We start from the raw sequence: 24,611 nt of genomic DNA, 5'->3' as shown, positions 1-24,611 counted from the left end.
ATAGGCCTTGACCAGGTCAATAAAGCAGAGATGTAGGTCTTGCTGGAATTCCCTACACTCTGCTGTAGCAGAGGGACGTAAAATATGGCATCTGTGCAGGACTGCCCTTTCCTGAAACCGCATTGGGACTCTGCAAGCGTCTCCTCAGCATGCCTCGCAAGGCAATGTTGAACAATCTTTTCCAGGACCTTTGCCGGTACACTGAGAAATGAGATGCCCCTGTAGTTGTTACAGTCTGTGGGGTCCCCCTTCTTAAAGAGGGGGACCACCAGGGCATCCTTCCAATCCTGCAGAACCTGTCCAGTTGTCCAGACTGTTGTTATGATGTCATGTAGGGCAGTCTGTGCACAAACACCACCCTCCCTCAGCATTTACCTTGGGAGAGCATCTCTGCCCGGCGCCTTTCCTGGTCTCAGACTTCGGATCGCCTTCAGTACTTCCTCAACAGACCGCACTCACAGGGGGTGACTTCTTCTTCCAATATTTGAGGCACCACAGCCCCAACAGGGTCATCCCCACTTTGTCCCACGTTTTCCAGGCTGAGTGATTTCCCATCCCCCAGGACCTCACACAAATGCTCAGGAAATCTGCAAACCTGTTCCTGGGGGTCGGAGATTGGATCACCATTCTTTCCTTGAATGATGGTAATAGGTATGGCACTACAGGTTACATTTTTTTATGGAGTTAAAGAGTGATTTGTGATCGCGGGCCATTGAGGCAGACTCCATCTCAGCAACCCGCGACCACCACCCATCCTTGCAGTGCCTCACGGCTCTCCGAACCTCCGAGCGAAGGCTGCGGTAAGCCTCCTCATTCTCTGACGTGGGATACTGTAGCCGATGAGAGTGGGCCTGTCGCTTTTTCTCAGCCAGCCTGAACACCTCTGTCAACCAGGGTCTCTGGGGAGGTCTGGACCATGTACCAAAAGCAGCTATTGCAGCTGCATGAGCCACAGTCCTAAATCTCGCCCATTTCCCCTTGACATCTGGAGGAGTGGGGGACGATGCCAACACCAGCCGCAAGCGATGATGAAATTCTCGCTTGCAACTTTGATCAGCTAGCTGAGACCATGCCACTATGGGTTTGAATGGAGTCCTGGGTGTACACCCACCACTGGAGTGGAAGAATGGCAGGCGCATCTTACAGATGACAAGTCGATGGTCAGTGGGCAGATCAGCGCCACGGTAGGTCCTGGTGTCAAGGACATGGGCCCGCATCCGCTGTTCCGTCAATATGTAGTCCAGCAGATGTTCTTGCTTAGACCCGGCATGCATCCATGATGTTGTGTGGATGTGTCGATGCCGGAACAGCGTGTTGGTAATTACAAGCCCATGGGCTGCACAAAAATCTAGCAGCCTCCTGCCGTTGTTATTGAGCTGATCTAGCCCATGCCTTCCAATCACTCCAGACCAGGCGCCAGCATCATGACCAACTCGGGCATTGAAGTCACCCAACAAGGTGACTATCCCGAGGGACCACTTTTGCTAACACCCATGGTAGGAGGTCATATAAGGTATCTGACTCATCGGCCTTGCCTGCATCCCTCCATAGATGTTCGTCTTTGGTGGGGACATAAGTAACCACGACCACAACTCCATGCCTCTGGTTGATGGGAAGGCGAGCCCAAAGTAGCCTGGGGCTAGCACACACATCCAGAGGTCATGCTGCAGGGGTCATATCTGTTGCTGTCTTCTTGTCTTCTTGAATGTGTTTCTCATTTTTGTCGTCTTGATGCTCTAGTTTCTGGTAGTGAGGCCTTGTCATCCTGGTGTGTAGGCGAGTCCAGATTAGGCTAGATCGGCATAGCCTAGGCCTTTGCTTAAACACCCCCCCCTCCGCCTTTTCTCCCTCTGTTATCTCACGCCTCTTGTTGCTTTCTTTGTGTTTATTTAGCCGTGATATTTGGCGATATTTTGTTTGTCGATTTGTCTTGTAATGCTGCATCAGGCCTTGGCCTAGCATCTCGGCATGCCTGCCTTTATAAGCCTTACTCCTTCTGGGTTGTTTTTTTCTTTCCCATCACTATTTTCCACTGCCCATTTATACTTTCTGTTGTGTTTGTTGCCCTCAATTATTATTTTTTCCAAAGTGGGTTGTGTGTGCTCTCCTCTCCACACCTGGTGTTCAACTGCAGTGTGCCCCCCCCACCCATAAACAAACCAGAATAACTGTAACAGTGATAGTGTAGCATTGATTCAGTGGTGTTAGGGTACAGTATTGTTAGTGTAGCACCGTGTTATAGTTTTGTTGTAATTAAGACTTGTAATGGCCACGTTCGCGAGCGTAACAGCTGCGGGATACACGCCATGGCGTGTGCTGCTTTTCTTCGCCGAACGTAACCATCGAGGTATACGCGGACGCACTTGCAGACGTCATCCCAGCTCATGAAATCCTATCCGCTGCCTAGGTTAGCGGCAGGGCGGTGTTCTACATCACGACCGAATCCGCAATGAACCGGTACTGTGGAGACTGGACTCTGTGTCGGTGGACTGTTTGTGCCGCTTGAGCCACTGACATCTCCAACCACAAGGATCGCTCTATCCAATATCCTCCCGTACATCCCTGATGAAATGCTGAGAGCACATCGTCGAGCTTGGCAAGATCACGTCGCCTTTCTACCCGGTCCCCATGGGGACCAAGGTTGCCAGGCTAAGACATGTGCTTTCCTTTCGACGCCACTTATAAGTGCTGCTCAATCCTCAAGAACAGTTCGAAGGGAGCTTTATTGTGACTTTTTAAGATATTGCTTACAGAATTTACGATGCTGCTGACATGTTAATGTGCAACGGTTGCAGAAGGCATGGGCATATCCGCAAGAACTGTCCCACCCCCAGGGTCATCAATAATATGGAGAAAATACAAAGAGAAAGATTGGAGGGATGGTGAAATTGTGGTAGAGCCTGCAAATAAAGGCACAGAGGTGCAGCAAGATCCAGTGGAAGCAATGCTGCATCCTCTGGCTGCGACTCCCATTGCCAAACGTCGGCTCCCACTCCCGATTGAGTGTATTGATGCAGGATGAAGCATCTCCCTGCCCTGTGCTGTCTTACAAGAGAAAGCTCAACCGATTTGGTTCCAGCTCACAAGAAACAGAGACGGAGGTGGTGGACGCATTCAGCGACATCCCTCCAATAAAGTCAGAGGAAGAACCTCAGAGCGATAAGGAGAGTGATGGGATCATTGCTCAGCAGACACCACAAATGCACACGCCTCAGTTGAAAAAGGCACGAGTGGGACACAAGAAGCGCCGACAAACAGCGGCCAACCCTGCCCAAGAAGTGCATGATTCGGATGAAATTGTGTCCTCAATCACTCAAGCTGAACAGCCAACATGTGTGAAGGAACAGATGCCGGATGTGCAAGATGACGAGGCCACATCACCAGGAGGGAATGATGAAAATGAGGTGACATGCGAGGCCTCAATGAATGCTCAAACAAAGCTCTGGACCCCTCCAGGGGAAACATGTTCAGACGGCACCCAGCTATATGATGCCGGGGTTAGGGGTGAATCTGCTACCCAGGAAGGAGAAGCAGCAGTAAGTCCTGAGGAGCAGCACGATGTGGATGACACTCTGGAGCATCAGAAAGATAATGGGGACATGAACCCAGAAGCGCAGTGAAATGTGAGTTACACCCAAGACCACCCTGAGGATCATGGAGACATGAACTCAAAAGAGCTGTAGGACGTGGGTGAAACCCAAGGGCGCTCAGAAAATCATGGGAATGTGAACCCGGATTTAGTTTCTACCAACCACTTTGCAGCACTAGCACAGGATACCTCAGATTCAGCGAGTGACGAAGATGCTAGGGCTACCAGGTTTAATGAAGGTGGCATTGGTACCCTCGAGCAAGGAGATGAGGCACTGATTCCTCCAGAGGAACTCCTGGACTTACTGGAAAGTGTGCCTCAAACAAAACGAAAAGAGATTGCTGTCAGCACTTGGGGGGACGTTAACAGAGTGATCTCGTCCCTACGGAGGGGGGGGGGGGGCTATACAACTAGGCCAACGAGGTAAGAGAAAGATGGAGAGAAGTGAGATTGCAAGATTGGACCAATTCCTTGAGGCTCTGTCCAGAAGTGAAAGATGCTCAAATAGAGAGCGCTAGTAAACAGCTTTGTGACTTTCGGCATCTCTAAAAAGTGCACTTCACAGATCCTGTGTAATTGATTTGGCAAAAAGCAAAAGTGCTCGGCCCTCTTCCGACAAGAGACTAACCTCGTGGAGGAGGAGGATGAGGCATGCTGGAAGGTAGACTTGGATTGGAAGATTTTCTTCAGTCACCTTTCTAACACAACTGCAGGGGTGGCAACTCTGTTGTCCCCAGGCTTCTCAACAGGAGTCCGTGCAAAAATATATAGTAGAGGGGAGAGCCCTTGACGTTGTTGCAAAATGACAGAGGCGACCTACCGGACAACGACCAACCAAAGACGTTGCTAACTCCACATACAACAGCAGCAAGGCTGAGAATCTACCTCCAAAAGGGTTGCTGCGAGACTCCTTAATGAACTTACCCATGCCCTCACCCTTCGGACAAGGTCGGCGTTTTCTTCCATCGGCAGTGTCCAGGAGCTGCTCAGTGCTCCCCCCTCCCAGCGAAACACTGCCGGTTAGGCCTAGAGATGCCCAGGCCAGATAACTAGCGGTCGAAAACCGTCTCGGCAAGGCGGCTGCAGCTCCGGAAGTTGATCTAAGAACCCGTCACAGGCGTGACCTCTGCTTCACGATGGTACATCGGCATCCATCAGACGGCACTCGGCAGCCACAAACCCCATGCGTGGGGGCAGGTGTTCCGTGCCAAAAATACCCCAAAGTGGAAGCCTTTTCTACTCACAACTGAGCCCCAACAAGCTTAGGGATCTAAGCTGGAAGGTCGCCCATTAGGCGATTGCAACACAACAGTATCTGGCCAGATTTTGTAGACCCAGACTCCAGTTGCCCTCACTGTGGAGAGGAGAGCAATCCCGCTTGTTCTTTGAGTGCAGGAGCCTACACCCCCTTGTTCCAAACCGCTGAAGCTGCTGCTGCTGCTGCTCAAGTTTAGGCTGCACTTTTATCCCACGCACCGTCATTCCGGGCCACAACGCGACTGGCATCGAGGACATTCGGGAGCCCCGCTGAGCCACGGGAAGCTCGCCATTTGTGGAGCCAGCCCAGCGGGCGGGAGAAAGTACGGGCACGGCGCTTGGGGGAGCCGACAGATTTTCCAGAGCTAGGCTCAGACCGGATTTCCGTTTTGCTCTCTTAAATAATACGGCGCCTTTGAGTTTTGTTATACAACGGGGCGCTGGTGGGGTGCTCTGCTCGGGGGATAGAGGCACGGGGGTGTAAATTGGTGCTGCACATGTAGGCTCTGTAATGTACACGCGGTGGCTTTCAATAACCACAGCTGCTCGATATTACGTGACATTAAATAGCATTAAAAAAAACATTTTTTATGATGATAAACAGACACCCGGTGATGTATTGATGAGACTTGAGACGTTTGTAGTGACTGTACTTTTCACGGTGTGGTGCCAGGACTTGCGGAAGTCACGGCCGGTGATGTCATTGCGGGCAGCCCGGATTGCGGGCTGCAGTACCAGCCCTAGCGGTGGTTGGGTGAGCGCTGGTGAGCGCGGAGGCACCACGAGCAGCGTGCGGTGCCGGCTCCCACTGAGGGAGCGAGAGGGAGCGTCAGCCCAGCCAGGGTTACCCTGGGGCATGACACTGGCTGACCTGTTGTCACGGTGACCGGGCGATACTGGAGGGGGGGGGGCGGCCACCGGTGGACGGGGCCGAGGGGTGGTCACGTGGCCCCGGAGAGCTCTCGGGAACATTCGAGAAGGAGCCCCGAGGAGCCTGGAAGGTGGGGGCGGGGCTAAGGGCGGAGCCAGCCCCAGCCCGGGAGCCATGTAACGAGAGCTCAGTGAGGAGCTCGGGGTTCTTCTTCAAGTGTCGCCGTTCGAAGGTCCACGCCGGGGAGAAGAAGCCTCTAGCCACGCGGTCCGGGACCCAGCTCGTGGTCCGGACCGGGACAGCGAACCGAGTTCTAGTTCTGCCGTAGCGTGGCGAGATGGGCATTCGAGACCCGAGCGTAGGTTATGTTACGTTGGCGCTGTTGTGTTAAATAAATAGCGTTGCTCCCGAGTTAACGTCTGCGACTCAGGTGGACTCACTACACGTTTAACTGATCAGTAAAAAAAATGAGTCACGCGACGATGCATCAGATGACACCACCAACACAACCACAACCAAGGCGACAACTCTTGAGCGCCAGTTTTTTTTTTTAAATCCAATAGATTTATTCAACATTTTTTAAAATTTATAAATAGTACAGAAATAATTTAGTAATTCACCTTTTTCCATCTGTTTTTCTTAAAAATGAATAACTGTATCCACTAGGAACACTCCAAAGCTTAGTGACGTCACGCAGGGGCGGGCGTAGACGAGGGGGGGGTGGGGGGGATTGGGGTGGCTGGGTGACCTGGGGGGGCAGCCCCCCCCCCCCCACTGCCCCCCAAGCTCCTTGCCTCCCCAGCTCCGGCAGCCCCACCCCCCACACCCCCCGCCCCCAACCTTCAGCATCCCCCCCCCGCGCGTGCACGTGTGTGTGTGTAATATATGTGCAGCTTTGGTGTTCACGCACACCAGCACGACTACCGTTCACGCGCGCACGCACACCTCACAACTCGACACACACACACCCAAGGACCTCCCTTCACACATACCTCACAACTCGACATGCACACCCGAAGACCCCCCTACACACACACCTCGCAACTCGACACACATCCAGGGACCCCCCCCCCACTTACACACAACTCGACACACACACCCAAGGACCCCCCCTTCACACACACACCTCGCAACTCGACACACACATCCAGGGACCCCCTTCACACACACACCTCGCAACTCGACACACACATCCAGGGACCCCCCTTCACACACACACACCTCGCAACTCGCACACACATCCAAGGACCCCCCCCACACACACCCAAGGCCCCCCCTAAACTCACAACTCAACACGCACACACACACACAAGGCCTCCGCCGCCCACCCACTACTCAAACGCACACGCAAATTAACTCCCGAGCATTAACCCCCTGCCCTAACATGAACACTCACACATGAATCCCGCATACATGAACAGTCAAAACATGCACCTCCCACAGGTGAATCACTCACACACACACATGAACCCCGAACATGAATACCCACATGAACCCCCCCCCCCCCCCCACACACACTCCTCACGCATGAACACCCAAACATGAACTCCCTCATCAAGAGTGAACCGCCCATGAACCCCTCACATGAACTCCTGGTGCGTGGAGGGGGAGGGGAGTTCGCGCTCTGCTGAGTGGAAGCAGGAGGGGGGGGGGGTGAGATGGTGGGGGGGGGGTCCAGGTTCCAAATCCAATCCAGCTCACTAACCACGCACTCTCACCTCACACTCACCACACACCTCACACCACGCACCTCACACTCACCACACACCTCACACTTGCCACGCACCCTCACCTCACACTCACCACACACCTCACACTCACCACACACCTCACCACACATTCAGTCGCCTCACACCCCTCCCCCACCCCAATCATGCGCTCCTCACTCACGCACTCACCGCTCACCTCACACACAATCCTCACCCTACTTACGACGAGGTTCGTTTACTCACGGACAGCAGCCGAGTGTCAAGACTCTTGAGACTCGGGGTCAGGGCGCGATGTTGGTGCCGCTGCTGCTGCGTTAATCCCAATCGAGTGATTTGCAGGGAATGTTTCGGCTTTGGGATGTTTGGCCAATGTCAAGTTACATTGCACGCGCTGTGTGGTTTTCGTTTAGCTACGGGACGACTTATTTAGCAACGGGAGGAAACCCATGCAGAGCAGGGGGGAGAAGAACGCCGAAAGGCATCCGAGTTGTGAATCGAACCTCGGTGTGCCCTGCTGTGTAGGCACGAGCGTCACCAATGCAGCGCCACCCTTCCGCCCGCCCCGCAGTAAAACACTCCTCTCGCTCACTCTCAACTCACAACCCACTCCCCCCCCCACCACTCGCCACACCTCACTACTCCCCGACGTCACCTCTCACCATACGCGCTCACCCACACCTCACCCGACACGCTCTCACTCGCACGCACGTACACTGTCAACACTCCCGCACTCCTCACCCCCCACTCTCACCCCTCTCTCGCCTCATCTCTCTCACCTTACCCTCTTTCTCATACCCGCACTCACCTGAACCTTGCATCCTCACACTCCCTCTCACCCTCTCCCTCCCTCACCCCTCCCGCTCACCTCACCCTCCCTCTCACCTCACCCTCCCTCTCATCCTCTCCCTCCCTCACCTCACCCTCTCTCACCTCACCCTCCCTCTCTCACCTCACCCTCTCTCTCACCTCACCTCGCTCTCACTTCACCCTCGCTCTCACTTCACCCTTCTCACCTCACCCCTCTCCCTCCCTCACCTCACCCTCTCCCTCACCTCACCCTCTCCCTCACCTCACCCTCTCTCTCACCTCACCCTCCCTCTCACCTCACCCTCCCTCTCACCTCCCTCCCTCACCTCACCCTCCCTCCCTCCCTCTCACCTCACCATCCCTCTCCACCCCCTCTCACCTCACCCTCTCTCTCACCTCATCTCACCCTCTCTCTCTCACCTCACCCTCTCTCTCACCTCACCCTCCCCTCACCCCCTCTCTCTCTCACCTCACCCTCCCTCTCACCTCACCCTCTCACCTCACCCTCTCACCTCACCCTCTCTCTCACCTCACCTCACCCTCTCTCTCTCACCTCACCCTCCCTCTCCACCTCACCCTCTCACCTCACCCTCACCCTCTCACCTCACCCTCCCTCACACCTCACCCTCCCTCTCACCTCACCCTCTCACCTCACCCTCCCTCTCACCTCACCCTCCCTCTCACGCGCGCACGCACACCTACAGACGCGCGTTGCACCCGCCGCCGCGTTGGCTACGTATAATCCGCTACACATCGTCTCCGTGATCATCATCATCATCAAACATTAATTATTATTGTTATTATTACTGGTTACTAATATAGTTTTACGAGCTTAAATATTAAGTGGGGCCTCGTGTAAACGAAGGCGGCTGGGGGGGGGGGTAGGGGAGGGGGGCGGGGTGGTGGGGGAGGCATAAGGGAGGGTGGGGGCCGTGTCATCGTCACCACCACCACCCACCACCGCCGGGTTTAATTTCAGCCGAGCCAGTCCAGGGTCGGTGACCGCGACCGCCCGGTTAAGCCGACCACCCGCCAGCGACCCCCGGGGACGCGAAACCAAAATTCGGCGAGGAGATCAAAAAACCCCGACGGTCGGCGTCGCCGTCGTCGGGGGTTCAGCCGCGATTCGCCGCGGGCTCCCCGAGACGGCGGCGCGACGTCTCGGCGGGCGCGTGGTGCGGAACGTCGGGACGTAGCGCATGGGCGAAACGTCGGGACGTGGCGCGCCGCCTCCCCCCCCCCTCCCCCGCCACCACCCGCAGCGCAACCGCACGTCGGAGGAGCTGTGCGCCGCACGACGGAACGCGACCGCAAACCCCACTACTCCGCCTCCCCGCCCGTTAGGGCAACATCCCTCTCGTCCCATCGTCGCCCCCGCCACCAACGAGACGAACCAAAATAAAGAACACGAAACCCGACCGACTCGACACAAACAAGGGCAGTCCCCCTCGCCAGCCAATCGGTCGGTCGGTCGGCGCAACCGCTGCCACCGCCGCCTTCCTGAATTGTCCTCGCAAATCGGCGAGCGAGACGTCGCGCTCGCCCCGCGGCTGGTGCGTTACCCGGCAACCGCCACTGCCGCCGCCGCCGCCCCCCAATCCAGAGACGGGGAGAGGGGGGCGGCAGTGCGGTTACACGGCAACCGCACTGCCGCCGCCGCCCCCCATCCACACAGAGAGAGGGGGGGGGGCGTTTGCCCCCCCCCCTCCGCTCCAAAGGGGTCGCAGGCCCCTGGACGATGATGGGGGGGTAGGGGGGGGTAGTGGGGCGGCTGCCAAGTCTAACTGGGTGGGGGGGTACGGAGGTGGCGGCTGAGGTGCCAACGCCTAGCAACGAGGGGTCTGGAGGGACACGGACAGTTCGAGGGAGGGAGGTACGGGAGGTGAAGAAGCTCCCCTCAACCTGCCAGTAACCCCCCACAACTCGCCCATCTACCCCATTCCCCCCCCGTATGCTAGGAGGGTCCACCTTGGAACATCACCAACAGTGGCAGTGCTGGCCCATTACTGTGGGGGGGGGGCCCTAAGCAGAAATTATTTTGAAGCCCCCACTCCACGCCCAACCCCTTTTCAACGTATGAATGCCGAGCGAGATTAGAGACGAGCGAGATGCCAGACGAGAGATGTGGATGAAGCACAACCGTGGGCAAGATGCGAGATCTGCGGTCGAGAGAGAGAGGGAGGTGAGCATCGTCTCTGTACGTCATTTCGCTTCGTTACGGTTGTCAGGATTTGAAGTTGAGCATATAGGTTTTCTTGTGCCGAGCACGCCACTGTTCAACAAAACTGCGCCCCCAGCCACCACCCCAGGCCCCCGCTACCTCCCCCTCCCCCACCACCTCATTCCACCGGTCGCAACCGACTCCGCGGGACAGCCTCCACGCACGCGCAGACACACACACACACACACAAACTCGCGCACGCGCAGACAACACACACTCGCACACTCGCGCACGCACGGACGCCCGTACGCACGCACGGACGCCCATGCGCGCGCACGGACACGCGCGTGCGTACGTACGCACGCACGGGCACGCACCGGGCACCGCACGCACGCACGCGGGCACCGCACGCACGGGCGCGACGTAAAGGTGCCTGTGCAGCAGCAGCCAGCACAGGTCACGTCAGGGGTGTGTGGGGGGGAGGGGGGTCAAGGCACGGAAAGCATATACAGTATTTTTTGTTTTCGTCTCAACACATATTTGTACAAAAGAAAACCATAAATAAAAGTGTGACTCGGTGATGATACATTCTATACAGGGGGGGCGGGTGGGGGGGGGCCTTGCACGGTCGGCGGAGGAAGAGGGGGGGGGGGCGGATCGGCGGGCGGGGGGGGGGGGGGGTTCAGAGGTGGGATGGGATGGGTGGTGCGGAGGGGTGGTGGTGGCAGGGCAGGACTTCGGGAGTGGGGGACGCGGCTGCGCGCCAGGAGTGTCTACAGCTTCGCTGGGCACGGCCGACTTCTGATCACCGCACGCACGCACACCACCTCTATGTACAGCACACAAGCTCTCGTACACACGCACGCACGCACGCACGCACGCAGACCTACGCACTCACATATGTACACTGCTCTCGCTTGCTCGCACACGCACGCACACACCGTGTATGTACACAACCCTCTCACGCAGCGCGCAGTCGTTCGTAAGTACGTATGTACACCACGCGCCCGAAGCGCGGCGTATGTACAACGCAACGTACAGACACCGGCGCGTGCGCACGCCCACACACCACACACTCGCCCACACACACGCAAACACTCCGTCTCTCTTGTTCTCTACACCAAACAAGAAGTTGAAATAAATGCTGTCGCCCTACCGTCCTCCTGCTGCCCCAACATCCTTACACACTGCCCCCCCCCTCCAATCCTCGAATGTCTCAACACCCCAAACCTACCCGCCCAACCCCCGCTAAGATGTTGGGCTATGCGAAAGCCACTCTGGCGTGGGGCCTTACCCCTCTATATAGCTGAGGGTCCAATGCAAGCCCCCCTCCACCTCCATCCGGTATCCCTCCCCCTCCCCAAACCATCTAACAAACATCTTAAGGATAATAATAAATCTGACTGTGACTAGAATGATTAATCCGTCTACGAATAACAATAAGGTCTCTCGTGTTTTGAATAAATAAAATGGAAACAGTGACACCCCCCCCCCGACTCCTAACGCTATACCTCGCCCGCTCCAAACATCACAGCAAAATGAGGCAGTAAATAACTTAAGTAGTATATATGTATATATGTACACACACACGCGAGACACGCACACGTGGAGGGGGGGGGGAGCAGCGTCGACACACCAGGTGGGGGTCGGGTTGGGGAAGTGCCGGGAAAGGGGGGGGGGGGGTGATCGGGGTGAGACAAGGTGGGGGCAGGCGGGGGGGGGGAACTGTGGGTGATGGTGGCAAGTGGCGTGACGAAGGTTGGCGAATGGTGAAGTATGGGGGGGGGGGGTATGGATTGCGATGTCGACGGCTTGCCGATGGGAACACCGCCAAAACCGTCGGCCTGCCGCCCCCCCTCCCCCGGACCGCGCCCTTTCCATAAACTCGACGCCACCGATTTCACACGGGTCGCCGGCACCGCCAACCGTTACCGTAGCTACAACAACGATTGTGCCGATGCGCCAGGAAGGGGAGGACGGTGGCGTGGCCGTCGCCGCCGTCGCCGTCACCGTCGGCGGTGGCTGTGGCGGTCGTGGCGACGGTGGTTTTGCCGAGCTGGCGGCGTCGCGGTCGCCGTTGCTCCGGCGGGGGCCCGGCGAGGGCGGGCGCCGGCGGGGAGGGGGGTGGTGTTTGGGGGGGGAGGGGGTGGGGCGTCACAAGAGCATGTACTGGCGCAGGTGCATGCGCTGGATGATGTCACGGCAGTCCTGGGAAGACGCGCCGGATGTTCTACGTGTCGACGGCGCACGTGAAGTGCGGGTAGCAGTAGTGGCGGCCGTCCCCGCTCGCCGTGCTGATGCGCTGCGAAAGGGAGAGCGGCACCGTGGGTAGCGCCGTCAGTGATGCACCGGGTGTGCATGTCAGCACGTACAGCGCCGACAGTACGTACAGCGCCGACAGTACATACAGCGCCGACAGTACGACTACTCCACTAATACTATTTAGCTTTTGACCAGGTAAGGTCCACTGGGCTGCATAGCTCTCTTTCAGAAGCGACCTGGCTACCACAAACGATAGCTCAACGGAACCCACGACCCCCTGCATACCCAGGCGAGAAGGATAATCTCGCCACCGGGGGGGGGGGGGGGGGGGGGGGGGCACCGTTGATGGGCGCAGCACCGCACCGATACACGCAGTACTGTTGGCATTAAGACGCCATCGATAGACGTAGCTGCTTTAGACACCATCCGCAAATCATCAACGCCGCCACTGCCACTACAAACGTCACCCGTCCACACTGTCGACACGCCGCAAAAGCACCCATCAATCGCCATGAACGCCACCAACAGCGCCCAACGCCATCATCACCAACGCCGCCGCCGCCGCCGCCACACCACAATCGGCACGGACGTGCCGCTATCCCCCGGCACCGTGTCGCTTGGTCACCGTCACACCTCGGGAGCCAATCAGGGTTGAGCCCGGACGGTGCTTGGATGGGTGACCCCCCACCGGGCCACCCCCACTGGGCCACCCACCACCCCCCCCCCCACCCCCTCGTGTTGTCCCTGGCCTTCATAAAGTTGCACTGACAAGCGTGGTGAAGTACGGTCAAACCCATCGCCCCCCACCTAACCCCACCTCCCACCACATACGACCAACCCTGCGTGGGAGGAGGGGGGACCCTCATACAGCAGCGGATCAACACAGCGGCTGTACCAAGTACGATAATCCTGCTCAATGTCACCCTTGAGGACGGTCACCGCATCATCGCGCGGCGCTTTCGGCTGCGCTTCTGCGGCCGTCTGGAACGCTCTTCCTTCCGATATTAGGAAGCCACTGGGAGCCACACACGTTTAAATCACCATCTAGTTTGGCAAACTAATTTATATAGAACGGCTTTGTTGTTGTTGCTGCGCGTTAGTTTGTTGTCCTTCCCCGGCCACCTCCGATTACCACGGTTGGCTACGCACGGCGTGAAAGACGTTCAACCGTACAAGTACCACATAGATCAGCGGCACCACCAACACCGTCACAATCTACATCAATAATCACCACCTCCCATCTGCTGCCCGTCTTCCAATAATACTCATCTCCGGCGAAAACGACAGTCACGACCACTTTCACAATCATCCGCCCCCGTCGGATGCAGTCACTGTCATTTCTCACCAAGAACTCGTCTCGAATGAAGAACTTGGCGCGCGTGACTCTGGGATCCTCGCCTCGTCAGAGGTGGCTGCACACGCACGCAGACACACATGGACGGTCAGACACATAACATATATGGTCACACACACACACGAAGATCCCCCCCCCCCCGTGTAGCCTTTAACAGACTGTTGGGCAAGCGCTGTTAGCGGAGCAGGACCTATTAAGGCCGGCACGGCACACGAGGGGGGTGGGTGGCCACCACCACGCCCGGCCGCCTTTGTTCCCCGGTGGCGATGTTGACACACCGGCCTAGCGGAGACGACCCAGGACCGGTTCAGTTAACCGTCACACACTGGTGTTGGCGTGAGCGGTATAGAAGCGTGGGGGAATGCGGTAGCCGCTGCACTGCAGCCGGGTCTCCGGACACACCCCACCGGTTTTGTTCGAATGAAGAACGGCCAACCCTGCACAAAGGCAACAGCAAGCTGCGCGGGGCCTCAGCACGCGTGAGCACGCCACCCTCCCGTAACGTCAGGCGGTTCGGGGGCGTGCCACGCGTCGAAAATGTTTAGTTGTTTTTAAAGGAGCCGCGGTTGTGTGGCTGGGCTCTCCGACCGGCAGAAGAGAACTCTGTTCTCGTTTAGCCCCCCCTCCACTGACCAATCACAACACTTCCTCGGAACGGCCCCTGATTACCCCCCCCCCCCACCTCGGCCCCATCACCCAACCCCCCGCCCACCCTTCTGAGAACAGAGCCTTCTAGAGGCCGCCCCCCCCCCCCAGAGCCCCCCCTACCCGCCCCTCCCCCCGCCAGGCCTCACCGTCGTCAGGCACGGTGTATCGCTCGAACTCGGGGAAGTAGTCCTCGATACGGGATTTCCCGGCCAGCACCTTGTCGGCCAGGACGTCTTGCTTGTTCAAGAACAGGATCACGGAGATTGAGCGCAGCCACCTGAACACGCACGCACACACGGAGGCAAAGACCCACCCCACCACCGTAAAGCCTTTAGCAGACTGCTGGGGTAAGGCCCCACTGAGCTATACAGATTTTTTTTAGAAGCGACCTGTCCACAAATGATAGCTCAACGTAGTGGCCCTATGTAGAAATCTATAACAGCCGAGTACTCTAAAACGCACGTGGATTCTAAATGTGGAGGGGAAAACCGTAGGACCCGGAAAAAAATCCACGCGGCCACAGGGAGAACACACAAACTCTAAATATACAGGCGTCAAGGGTCGGGGTCGAACCCACGACCTCCTGCATACCTAGCGAGGTAGTTAACATCTCGCCACCTTCATAGAAGCTATGAAGGCCGGCACGGCACACTGTGAGGTGGGGTGATGGCCAGCGCCACGCCCGGGACCACTCTTGGCTGTCAGTTTACACACGGCCCCCAGGTACTCATTTGAGGCCGAGTCGATCCAAGGGGGGAGGGCCCAGGACCGGTTCCAATATTCGCTACCGTTATTTGTCGTGAGTGGGAACGGAACTCTGGCCGCCGAGTCCGTCGTGCAGAGCGCTAACCGCAATGCTACCGCTCCTGATGCGAACCAACGCACGTGTTCAAAAGACAAAGATCCCCCCCGTATAGCCTTAACGGACTGTTGGGGCAAGTGCTGTTCAGCGAGCAGCGCCTATGAAGGCCGGGAAGGGCACACGAGCGGGGGTGGGGGTGGGCAGCACCACGCCCGAGACCGCCTGTGTCTCCCGAGCGGCGATGTTAACACACCGCAACCAGGTACTCGTTTGAGGCCGAGTCGACCTAGGGGAGGAGGCCCAGGACCGGTTCAGGTAATCGTCACCGGTGTTGGCCGTGAGCAGGAATCGAAAGCGGGCCGCCGGGTTCATAGCGCAGTGCTCTAACTACACTACAGCACCCCCCCACCATTAAGTGCACACACGCAGAGCAAAAGCCTGTATTCGCAACCAAGTAGCGATCATGTTACCACGGCGACTGTGCCAGGCTAGGTCGCGATTGTGCCAGGCCAGGTCGGGTCACGTGACGTGTGGAAGGCTCACTGGTAGGTGACGCGGCAGACCCAGGGCCCACGACTGGTTCAGAACTTCATCACTGGTATTGGCCGTGTTCACACAGTGGTTCCTGGTGCCCCTACACGGTTTGGTCAGGGTCGCCCCGCCGTTGCATTCTGGCCTTCCTTTGATTTTTCCAGGATTACCAACAACAACCGCCGTTGACCACTGAGTGGCGGTGACGTCCATGTTAGATGCACATCTGAGTACTATCAAAGACGAAGATCCCCTGTATTGCCTTAACAGACTGTTCAGGCTACACGGGGGAACTTTTTGAGTATTATCAATCACTATCACACACTAGCTTTTTACATACAAGTTGGTAGCAAACGCTGACAGCAACCACCTATGAAGGCCGACACGGCACCGCGCAGAGGTGGGGGGGTGTGTCTAGCACCTCACCCGGCCACCTTCATCTCCCCAGCGCCGATGCTTTCACACCACCGCAGCAGGCATTCATTTAAGGCCGAATCGACATAAGGGGGGGGGGGGGGGGGGGGGAGCGCGTGCCCAACGACTGGTTCAGATGTTCGTCACCGATGTTTGTTTGGCCACGAGCAGGAATCGAACTCGTGTCACCGGGGTTCGTAGGGGCGAGGGTGGGGGGGGGATTAACAGTGCGCGCACGCAAAAATGTCGACGTGTACGAGCCAGCCGTTCAGAGGTGCGGGGCCAGAATGGCTCAAGTTGCCGAGTTCCAATCCAGGGCAGAGTTGCAGCCACCGCATGTGACAAAAAAGATTAAAGCGGATCTTCTCGGGCGTAGCGAGTTGATGATCTCAGCCCCCCCCGGTCACCAACGACTGCACGCGAAGAAACCGCACCGCCATTCAATTTGCTTCTGCAATTTATTTGGCTACAGAAACACGCAAAAAAAATGTCAGCTACGAGATGTAAAACTGTCGGTTTGACCGTCGTGAGAAAATCACAAAGCTGCGTGGCGGGGCGCGTGGGTGATGCGTGTACACAAAGATCCCCCGTATAGACTGTAACAGACTGTTGGGGCAAGTGCTGTTAGCGAGCACCTATGAAGGCCAGAACAACACACGAGGGGGTGGGTGGCCAGCACGACGGCCGGCCGCCTTTGTCTCCCCAGTGGCGATGTTTACTACACACCGCACCAGGTACTCATAGCAGGCTGAGTCGACCTAAGGACCGGTTCCGATAATCGTCACCGGTGTTAGCCGTGAGCAGGAATCGAACCCGGGTCGCCGGGTTCGCAGCCTACAGCTCCCCACACACACGCACGTGCGCGCGAGTGTACACACGCATGTGTGTGTGTGCGTGAACATGCCCGTTTGTGCACACAGAAGATGAGCATTTGGGCAATAAATAACGTGTTTGACTTCCCCCGCGGACAACACCAAAAGAATACCCCTTCAAGTGGCCATTTCTTCCTTCACGCAGCAGGGGGCGCAGTGCGTGCACGGGTTTCCCTCGTTCTCGACGCGGGGTTGGGAGCGCGGGCACGCTAACCGCTGCGCCACCACTCCCCCCCACCTCCGCCGCCCCACCCGCAAAAAAACAAGTGTCCGGGTTTCCCTCGCTTTATGCGGGTTTCGGCGAGTGCGATTCGGCGCTGTGCGCGTGCGGGCTAACCTACTGCTACCCAAAATATGCTGGATGCGGTTTGAATTCGCTCAGATGCGGCGATGCGGTCGGACGTTGCGCGTGTGCGCGCGTGTACCGTACGCGCTACTACTGGGCGGGCCAGCTGTGTCGTGCAGTTTCGCTTTGAGCGCCCTTTTATTTGGAAACCATCAATCAATCAAGTCTTTATTTCTATAGCACTATTGCATGCAAGGGATGCCATTCAGATTAAAAAAACATTGTTAATGCACTAAATTACAAGAAGAATTAAAGCAAATTCCATACAAAACAAAACTGCATTATAATAAATTACTATCGAAGGCATATTAAAAAAATTACACTATGAAAGAACCTTACGTAAAAGCAAGTTTTAAAAGGCGAGTTTTTCGATTTAACTTTAAACCGCCTAATGATTTCGAAGCCGAGATCCCTTGGCAGGCTGGTCCAAGCACACTGAAGGCCGCGGTCTCCGTGAGTTTTGGTCCTGGCCCTTGTGATGACTAAAAGACCGGAACCGGAGGATCTGAGGGATCTTGTTGGTTCATATCTACCGCATGAAGCGAGGCAAACCCATACACACACACAGGTCCCCCCCTGTAGTGCATCGTTATGTCAAGTGCTGTTGGCAAACAATTATGATGGCACCACACACCATACCCGGCCAGGGCTGACATTCATGCACCGCACCAGGGAATCATTTAAGTTCACCTAAGGGGGAGCCCTCAGGAGTGGTTCAGATAATCGCCACTGTTATTTAGTCGTACGCTCACCTTTACTCTACCGCTCCCCACTATATATAAGGCAAAGATCGCCGCCTACACAGGGTGTTTGGGGCACATGCTTTTCACGAGTAGCACCTATGAAGGCCAGCACAATGCAGGAGGGGGCGGGTTGGCCAGCACCACGCCCAGCCGCCTTTGTCTCCCCAGTAGCGATGTTTCACACACCGCACCAGGTACTCATTTGAGGCCGAGTCGACAGAGGAGGCACAGGAATGGTTCAGATAATCGTCAGCGATGTCGGCCGCGAGCGGGAATCGCAACTCGGGTCGCCGGGTTCGTAGCGTGGCACGCTAACCGCTACACTACCGCTCCCCACACACCACACCAGATCCACACACACAGGTAGATGGGCGCTATGGGCAGCCAGCCTCTAAACAGTAGATAATCGAATATCCGGTGGCTTCGGGAAGGGGAGGGTGCGGGACGGAACTTTCAAAAACGTCGGATAATCACGAATTATTATTTAAAATAGCTTATTTTTGCACATTCTTGCATGACATTATGTTTGTAGGTTTTGTCAAATTTTGCAATGTTTACTATATGAAATTCGCATAAATTTACAACAACAACAAAAATATCATAGCCTTTTAAAACGTTACCATATTTACTGTACCCTACTTAACCACTCCAATCTCGAAGACTCTGCGTGGGGCAATGTACACACCTGCTGTATTTGAATTGCTTAAGTTGTATGTATGTAGTGTATAATGTACCCTATGTGATATTTAACACCGAAATCAAGCGTAGCTACCCATTTGTCACGCACACGGTGCTGCCGATCGCCAGCCTGGTTACAGCCCTTGGAGCGGTTTTGCCAGATCGGCCCGGGACCGCCGGACAATGTTGAAAGCCGGAGAATCGACGATCAACTCTGTATATGGAAGTGGTTTAAAGTGGGCACCACCCAACCCACAGCACCCCACCCCAGCGCTCGCAGCTTTCGGGAGTCGGGCACCGGCACTGCACGTGCATCTTGGGCGCCCCCTGGTGTCTCTTCCGATCTCACGCCGGCAGCAGAGCGCTTCCAAGCGGATTTCCATGGAGCGATGCGAGAAGCCGGGAAGGCCAGGGACGAGACTTATTCGCAGGAGCAAGCGAATTAGTGATCGAGTGAATGATTGAATGGGTGATTGAATGGGTGAATGAGTGAGTGAGATGGTGAGGGAGTGAATGAGTGTGTGTATATATGAGATAGCTGTTCGGCCGGATAGATGGAGCTAAACGGGCACGGCACCGGCTAGAGACGAGATGGACTGATGCGGTACAAGAGGATGTGGAGCCGATTGCACTTGCCGATGACTGGTACCAGCAGTGTCAAGATCAGCTTCTGTAGAGGAGGTTCGTGAAGGATGCTGCTGGGGAGTTGTACGCCTCCAGCAACAAAGGAGGGCAGAGGAGCGACGCTCGCAACAACGTGCGGAGCGTTGGGAGGCTAAAGCGCAGAGTTGGCACAGTGGGGAACACAATTTGTGTTGAACTTCTTTCATACTGTATGTAGCCAACCGTGCAAATCGGAGGTGCATCTCGTTTGCATGAGTTCGCTGCCAGGAGGGGGTGGGGGGTTAGCGATGACTGCTGCTATGCGTGTATAATCCACAAACGTGCATTAATTCGAACGTGCACAACGTCCTACCCTCGGAGGGATCTTTAACGTCCACCGTGAGCGAAGCAGTCGGCGGCCGCCGCTGCAGTCGCGTTACATTCGGCGAACGCAACCGCAGCGGTAACCAGGGCGGCCGCTCGATTAGAACCGCGAACCTTTACACCAAGCGGTGAAACCGCGGCCACCGGGCCGCGGTTTCATTCTTCCTCCCCCCTCACCCCCGCCCGCCCCCCCCCCCCCCCGACAGTACCGAGTGGTGGCAACGTGCCGCTACACGACGGCACGCCGCACCGCGCAACAGGTGCGCGCCGGAGCTTCTGGCAACGGTTCCTGTTCGCACACCGCAACGCTTCCGCAGAGGTGGAAAGGGCAAATTGGTTGAATTATTTATCTCCCGTAACTTTGTGATCCACAATAGCCATTGATGTATAGACACCCATTCACGTAGCTGGAAACACACCGATAAACAGAGGACTGCAGAGCTTGGGCAACTGTCGGTAGCGCCGGCTGCTCACCACCTGGCTTGGCTGTTAGCTTCCTCGGCGGCTGTGAGAGATGCAACTAACGTGAACTACTAAGCTACACAAGACTCAACATTATTATTAATATTATGGTTATTCTATCAAGCGTTGTTGTTGAGAAAATAAGTAACCAAATAACGATATGCCTTCTTTCTTGCCACTTTGCCTAGCCGCAAAAAAGCATTTGAACACATCCCATCGGCCGCATTGCCTTATGGGAGTGCATTTTTTCAATGCAAGCAAAACTCCAATCGCTCATTCAACTTCCCCGCAGTGTGTTTTGCATTTGCATTCTATTGTTTTTATGCTTTGCTGCACCATTAACTATTTATTACTTTACCAGGTAAGGTCCACCGAGCTATGTAGCTCTTTTTCAGAAGTGACCTGGCCACAAGTGATATGGTAGCCCAACGAAGCGGCTCATCATCACGTCAAAATTGACAGCAGCCAAATACGTTGGAGAGAAAAACCGGAGGACCCGGAGAAAAATCCACGCGACCACGGGGAGACGGAAGAGCGAACAAGCAAACTCCAAATATACAACAGGCGTCAGGGTACCGGAAATTGAATCCACGACCTCCCGTCTACCAGGTGAGGGAGCTAACATCTCGCTAGTACGGCTACCACACGTCGCGACCGGGCAAGTTTCTTCAGCGACCAGCCGCCGCCCCCCCCCCCACCCCCTTGCAGCCGAAACTCTCTCGGACGTCATCGCGCCCGACGAAACACGGCAAAAAAAAAAAACCCGGAGAGCGGAATACCTGCGGAACCCAGCGCTCCGCCGGTCTCCTCTCCAAAACGCAAATTACGTCGTTAAGTGCGCAATTAACCTGGCGTTGTGAAACGTCGGCATGGCGACGGCGCTCGCTGCCCGGGCGCGGCTCCACGCCGACGCAAAGGGAGCGGTAATTTTAGCGCCCGCAGACGCCCGGGGGGGGTGGTGGGGGCGGGTGGGCGAGCGGGCGGCCGGCGGGGGGACAGGAGGGGCCGGCGGCAGCCTCTTCTCCCCTGCCGCTTAATTAGGACCCACCATTACCGGGGCAATTAAGGCTCGTTAACGGGCTTCGCCGTCGGCTGCACCCGTGGAACTGCGGCCCCCCCCGCCCCCCCACCAAGGCCGAACAACCACCAACCACTGCCGCTCGGCTCTCTCGTTCCGCCGGGACGGCGCGAGCGGCGGCGCGGGTGGCCAAGTGGGGACCCCCGTGGGCGGCCGTTCCGCAGCCCCGACCTCCACACCACCCCCACCGGCTCAGGTGGGAGCGGACTAAACTAAACTATGTTTATTTTAAACTCAACTAAACTATGTTTATTTTAAACTCAACTAAACCATGTTCATTTTAAATTCAAGTAAACTATGTTTATTTTCATAAGGTAAGGCCCCACCGAGCTATGTAGCTCCCTTTCAGAAGCGACCTGTCTCTCACGAACGACAGCTCAACGGAAGTGGCTTATCCTCGCGTGCAAAATATTGCAGCGGTCAAATACTCCCGAGCGCGTGATTTTGATTCTAAATGTGGAGGGGAAAAACCGGAGGACGCGGAGAAAACTCCACGCCACCACAGGGAGATAGACACCGCAAACTCCAAATATACAGCAGGCGTCAGGGTCGGGATCAAACCCCCGACCCTCCTGCGTACCAGGCGAGAGAGTTAACATCTCGGCAGACGCACACCACCACCATGCGTGGTTATGACCCGCAAGGTCATCGTCGGCAGTACATGCACGCGCACATGCACGCGCACACGCAACACGCGCTAACACACAACACACGCTAACACACAACACGCGCTAACACACAACACACGCACACACAGCAGCCGGTCTTCGAAGCTGCTCACGCAACAAAAAACCAACGGCGTTCACCGGCGAGTGGCAACGATGTCGTCCTGGCGCTCGTGCCAGGCTAGGTGCGTTTCGAAGCCGCGCGAATTGTACGAGGCTCTCTCTCTCTGCCGGCAGGAGGTCAGAGGGCCAGACGCAGGGGTTCTATGGGATGACCGACCGAGATGACTGGCAGATGCTGCACCTGTGCGCCACTCATTGTGATGCCTGCATGTGCTCTTGAATAAGGGCTGTTGTCCAAAACGTCGCCTATTGTACATTTTCCCTTTTAAGGACAAAGTGTTGACGAATGTGTTTAAGGCCTGGGTCCGTCCGTAACCTCCTGTCAGCAGTGACACTTCATATGGCTTCACCCTAGCCTGGCACAACCGCCGTCACTGCCACGTAACAGCAACTTCTGCGTACGTGTGTGTACGTGCATGTACGTCCACGTATGTGGGCGCACCTGCGTTTACCTGCGTGTAAGTCCATATGCGGGGAGCGGTGTGCACAGCGGTGAACGCGCCGCGCTAAGAACCCGGCGACCTGAGCTCGATTCCCGCTCGCAGCCAACGTCAGTGACCAATATATAATCCGGTCCCGAGACCTCCCGTGTATCAACTCAACCCTTAGGCGAGTACCGGTACGGGGGAAACAAAGGTGGCCGGGCGCGGTGCTGGCCACCCACCCTCTCTCGCACACGCCGTTCTTGTCTCGACAGCCTCTGTAGGCCACACGGGGGCTGTGTGGTCTTTGTGCGGTCGTGTAGCGGGTTGGCGCGCTGCGCTACAAACCCGGCGACCCGATTCACGCTCACGGCCGACACCGGTGACGGTTATCTGAACCGGTCCGGGGCCTCCCCTAGGTCGACTCAGCCACAAATGAGTACCTGGTGCGGTGTGTAAAGTCATCGCCACTGGGGAGACAAAGGCGGCCGGGCGTGGTGTTGGCCACCAACCCTCTCGTGTGCCGTTCCGGCCTTCAGAAGTGCTCGCTAACGCCACTTGCCCCAACAGTCTGTTGAGGCTACACGGGGGATCCCTGTGTGTTTGTGTGTGGTGTGAGCTGGGGGGGGGGGGGGGGGGGGGGGCACCTGTTTATCCAGATGCTCTTGAAGAGCTCCAGGGACTCCCTCAGCCGGTTCTGTGACGGGTCTTCTCGCAGCACCATGTTGTAGCTGCTGCTCGACACCACGAAGATGATGGCCGTCACGTCTGCAATGGGGCCGACACGGGCGCAAGCACAGACACACGTGGTCATGCGCGCCACAAAAAGCACGAAATAACAACAACAACAAAGATCCACCCGTCCCCCTCCCCCCCCATGTAGCCCGCAACAGACTGCTGGAGCAAGTGCTGTTAGCGAGCAGCACCTATGAAGGCCGGCACGGCACACGAGGGGGTGGGTGGCCAGCAACCACTCTCGGCCGCCTCTGTCTCCCCCGGTGGCGATGTTTACTACACACCGCACCAGGTACTCATTTGAGGCTGAGTCGACCTAGGGGGAGACCCAGCACCGGTTCAGATAATCGTCACTGCTGTTGGCCGTGAGCGGGAATTAAACTCGGGTAGCTGGGATCGTAGCGTAAGCGCGCTGACCGTTGCACTACCGCTCCTCACACACACGCTCCGTCTAGACCCCCGCGCGACCTCGGTTCGGCTCGTCGCCCCCCCCACCCCGTCCGTGCGTACCGTTGAAGCACTGGATCCACTTCCTCCTCTCGTCCCTCTGTCCACCCACGTCGAACATGCTGCAGACAGGGGGGGGGGGGGGGGGCAGACAGACACACGGTTACACACACGCTGTCACGCGCGCACACACATATCACTACAACTGACACACACAACAACCGCCGTTCGCCGCTAAGTTGCAGCGATGTCACCACGGCGCTCGCTGCTGGCAGCAGGTCACGGGACAGACCCATGTGCCATGGGTTGACCAATTGAGACGACTTCCAAAAATAGGAAAAAAACACAAAGACAAAGATTCCCCGTATAGCCTTGACAGACTGTTGGGGCGAGTGCTGTTAGCGAGTAGCACCTATCAAGCCCGGCACGGCACACGAGGGGTGGATGGGTGGTCAGCACCACGCCCGGCCGCCTTTGTCTCCCCAATGGCGATGTTTACACACCGTAACCAGATCCTCATGAGGCTGAATCAACCTAGGGGAGGCCCAGGACTGGTGCACGATAATCGTCACTGTGTTGGCCGTGAGCAGAAATCGAACTTGGGTAGCCGGTTTCGTAGCACAGCGCACTAACCGCTACACCACCGCT

General features: G+C 56.8%; 1 protein-coding gene and 1 long non-coding RNA gene across 2 annotated transcripts in view; both read right to left on the bottom strand.

Annotated features, from left to right (window-relative positions):
• Nucleotides 1-6,258: 6,258 nt before the first annotated feature.
• Nucleotides 6,259-8,412, bottom strand: LOC142905436 (uncharacterized). The gene is made up of 2 exons (XR_012929612.1): nucleotides 6,890-8,412; nucleotides 6,259-6,843 (listed from the first exon to the last, which is right to left on the bottom strand). It is a non-coding gene; the product is annotated as an uncharacterized LOC142905436 (long non-coding RNA).
• A 3,763-nt stretch (nucleotides 8,413-12,175) lies between these two features.
• Nucleotides 12,176-24,611, bottom strand: part of LOC116954227 (guanine nucleotide-binding protein G(s) subunit alpha-like) — a 67,470-nt gene continuing 55,034 nt past the window's right edge. Inside the window, exons 8-12 of the mRNA XM_032974787.2 lie at nucleotides 24,027-24,085; nucleotides 23,429-23,549; nucleotides 14,805-14,935; nucleotides 14,002-14,068; nucleotides 12,176-12,696 (exon numbers count right to left, since the gene is read on the bottom strand). Coding sequence (XP_032830678.2) covers nucleotides 12,549-12,696; nucleotides 14,002-14,068; nucleotides 14,805-14,935; nucleotides 23,429-23,549; nucleotides 24,027-24,085 — 526 coding nt within the window. The 3' untranslated portion in view covers nucleotides 12,176-12,548. The remainder of the gene's footprint in view (nucleotides 12,697-14,001; nucleotides 14,069-14,804; nucleotides 14,936-23,428; nucleotides 23,550-24,026; nucleotides 24,086-24,611) is intronic.

This window comes from Petromyzon marinus, chromosome 54 (genome assembly GCF_048934315.1).
Source record: "Petromyzon marinus isolate PM22_M1 ecotype Great Lakes invasive population chromosome 54, UKy_Petmar_22M1.pri1.0, whole genome shotgun sequence".
Lineage (NCBI taxonomy): Eukaryota > Metazoa > Chordata > Hyperoartia > Petromyzontiformes > Petromyzontidae > Petromyzon > Petromyzon marinus.
Note: the sequence above shows the minus strand (reverse complement) of the source record. Positions and strands in the feature narration are given on the sequence as shown.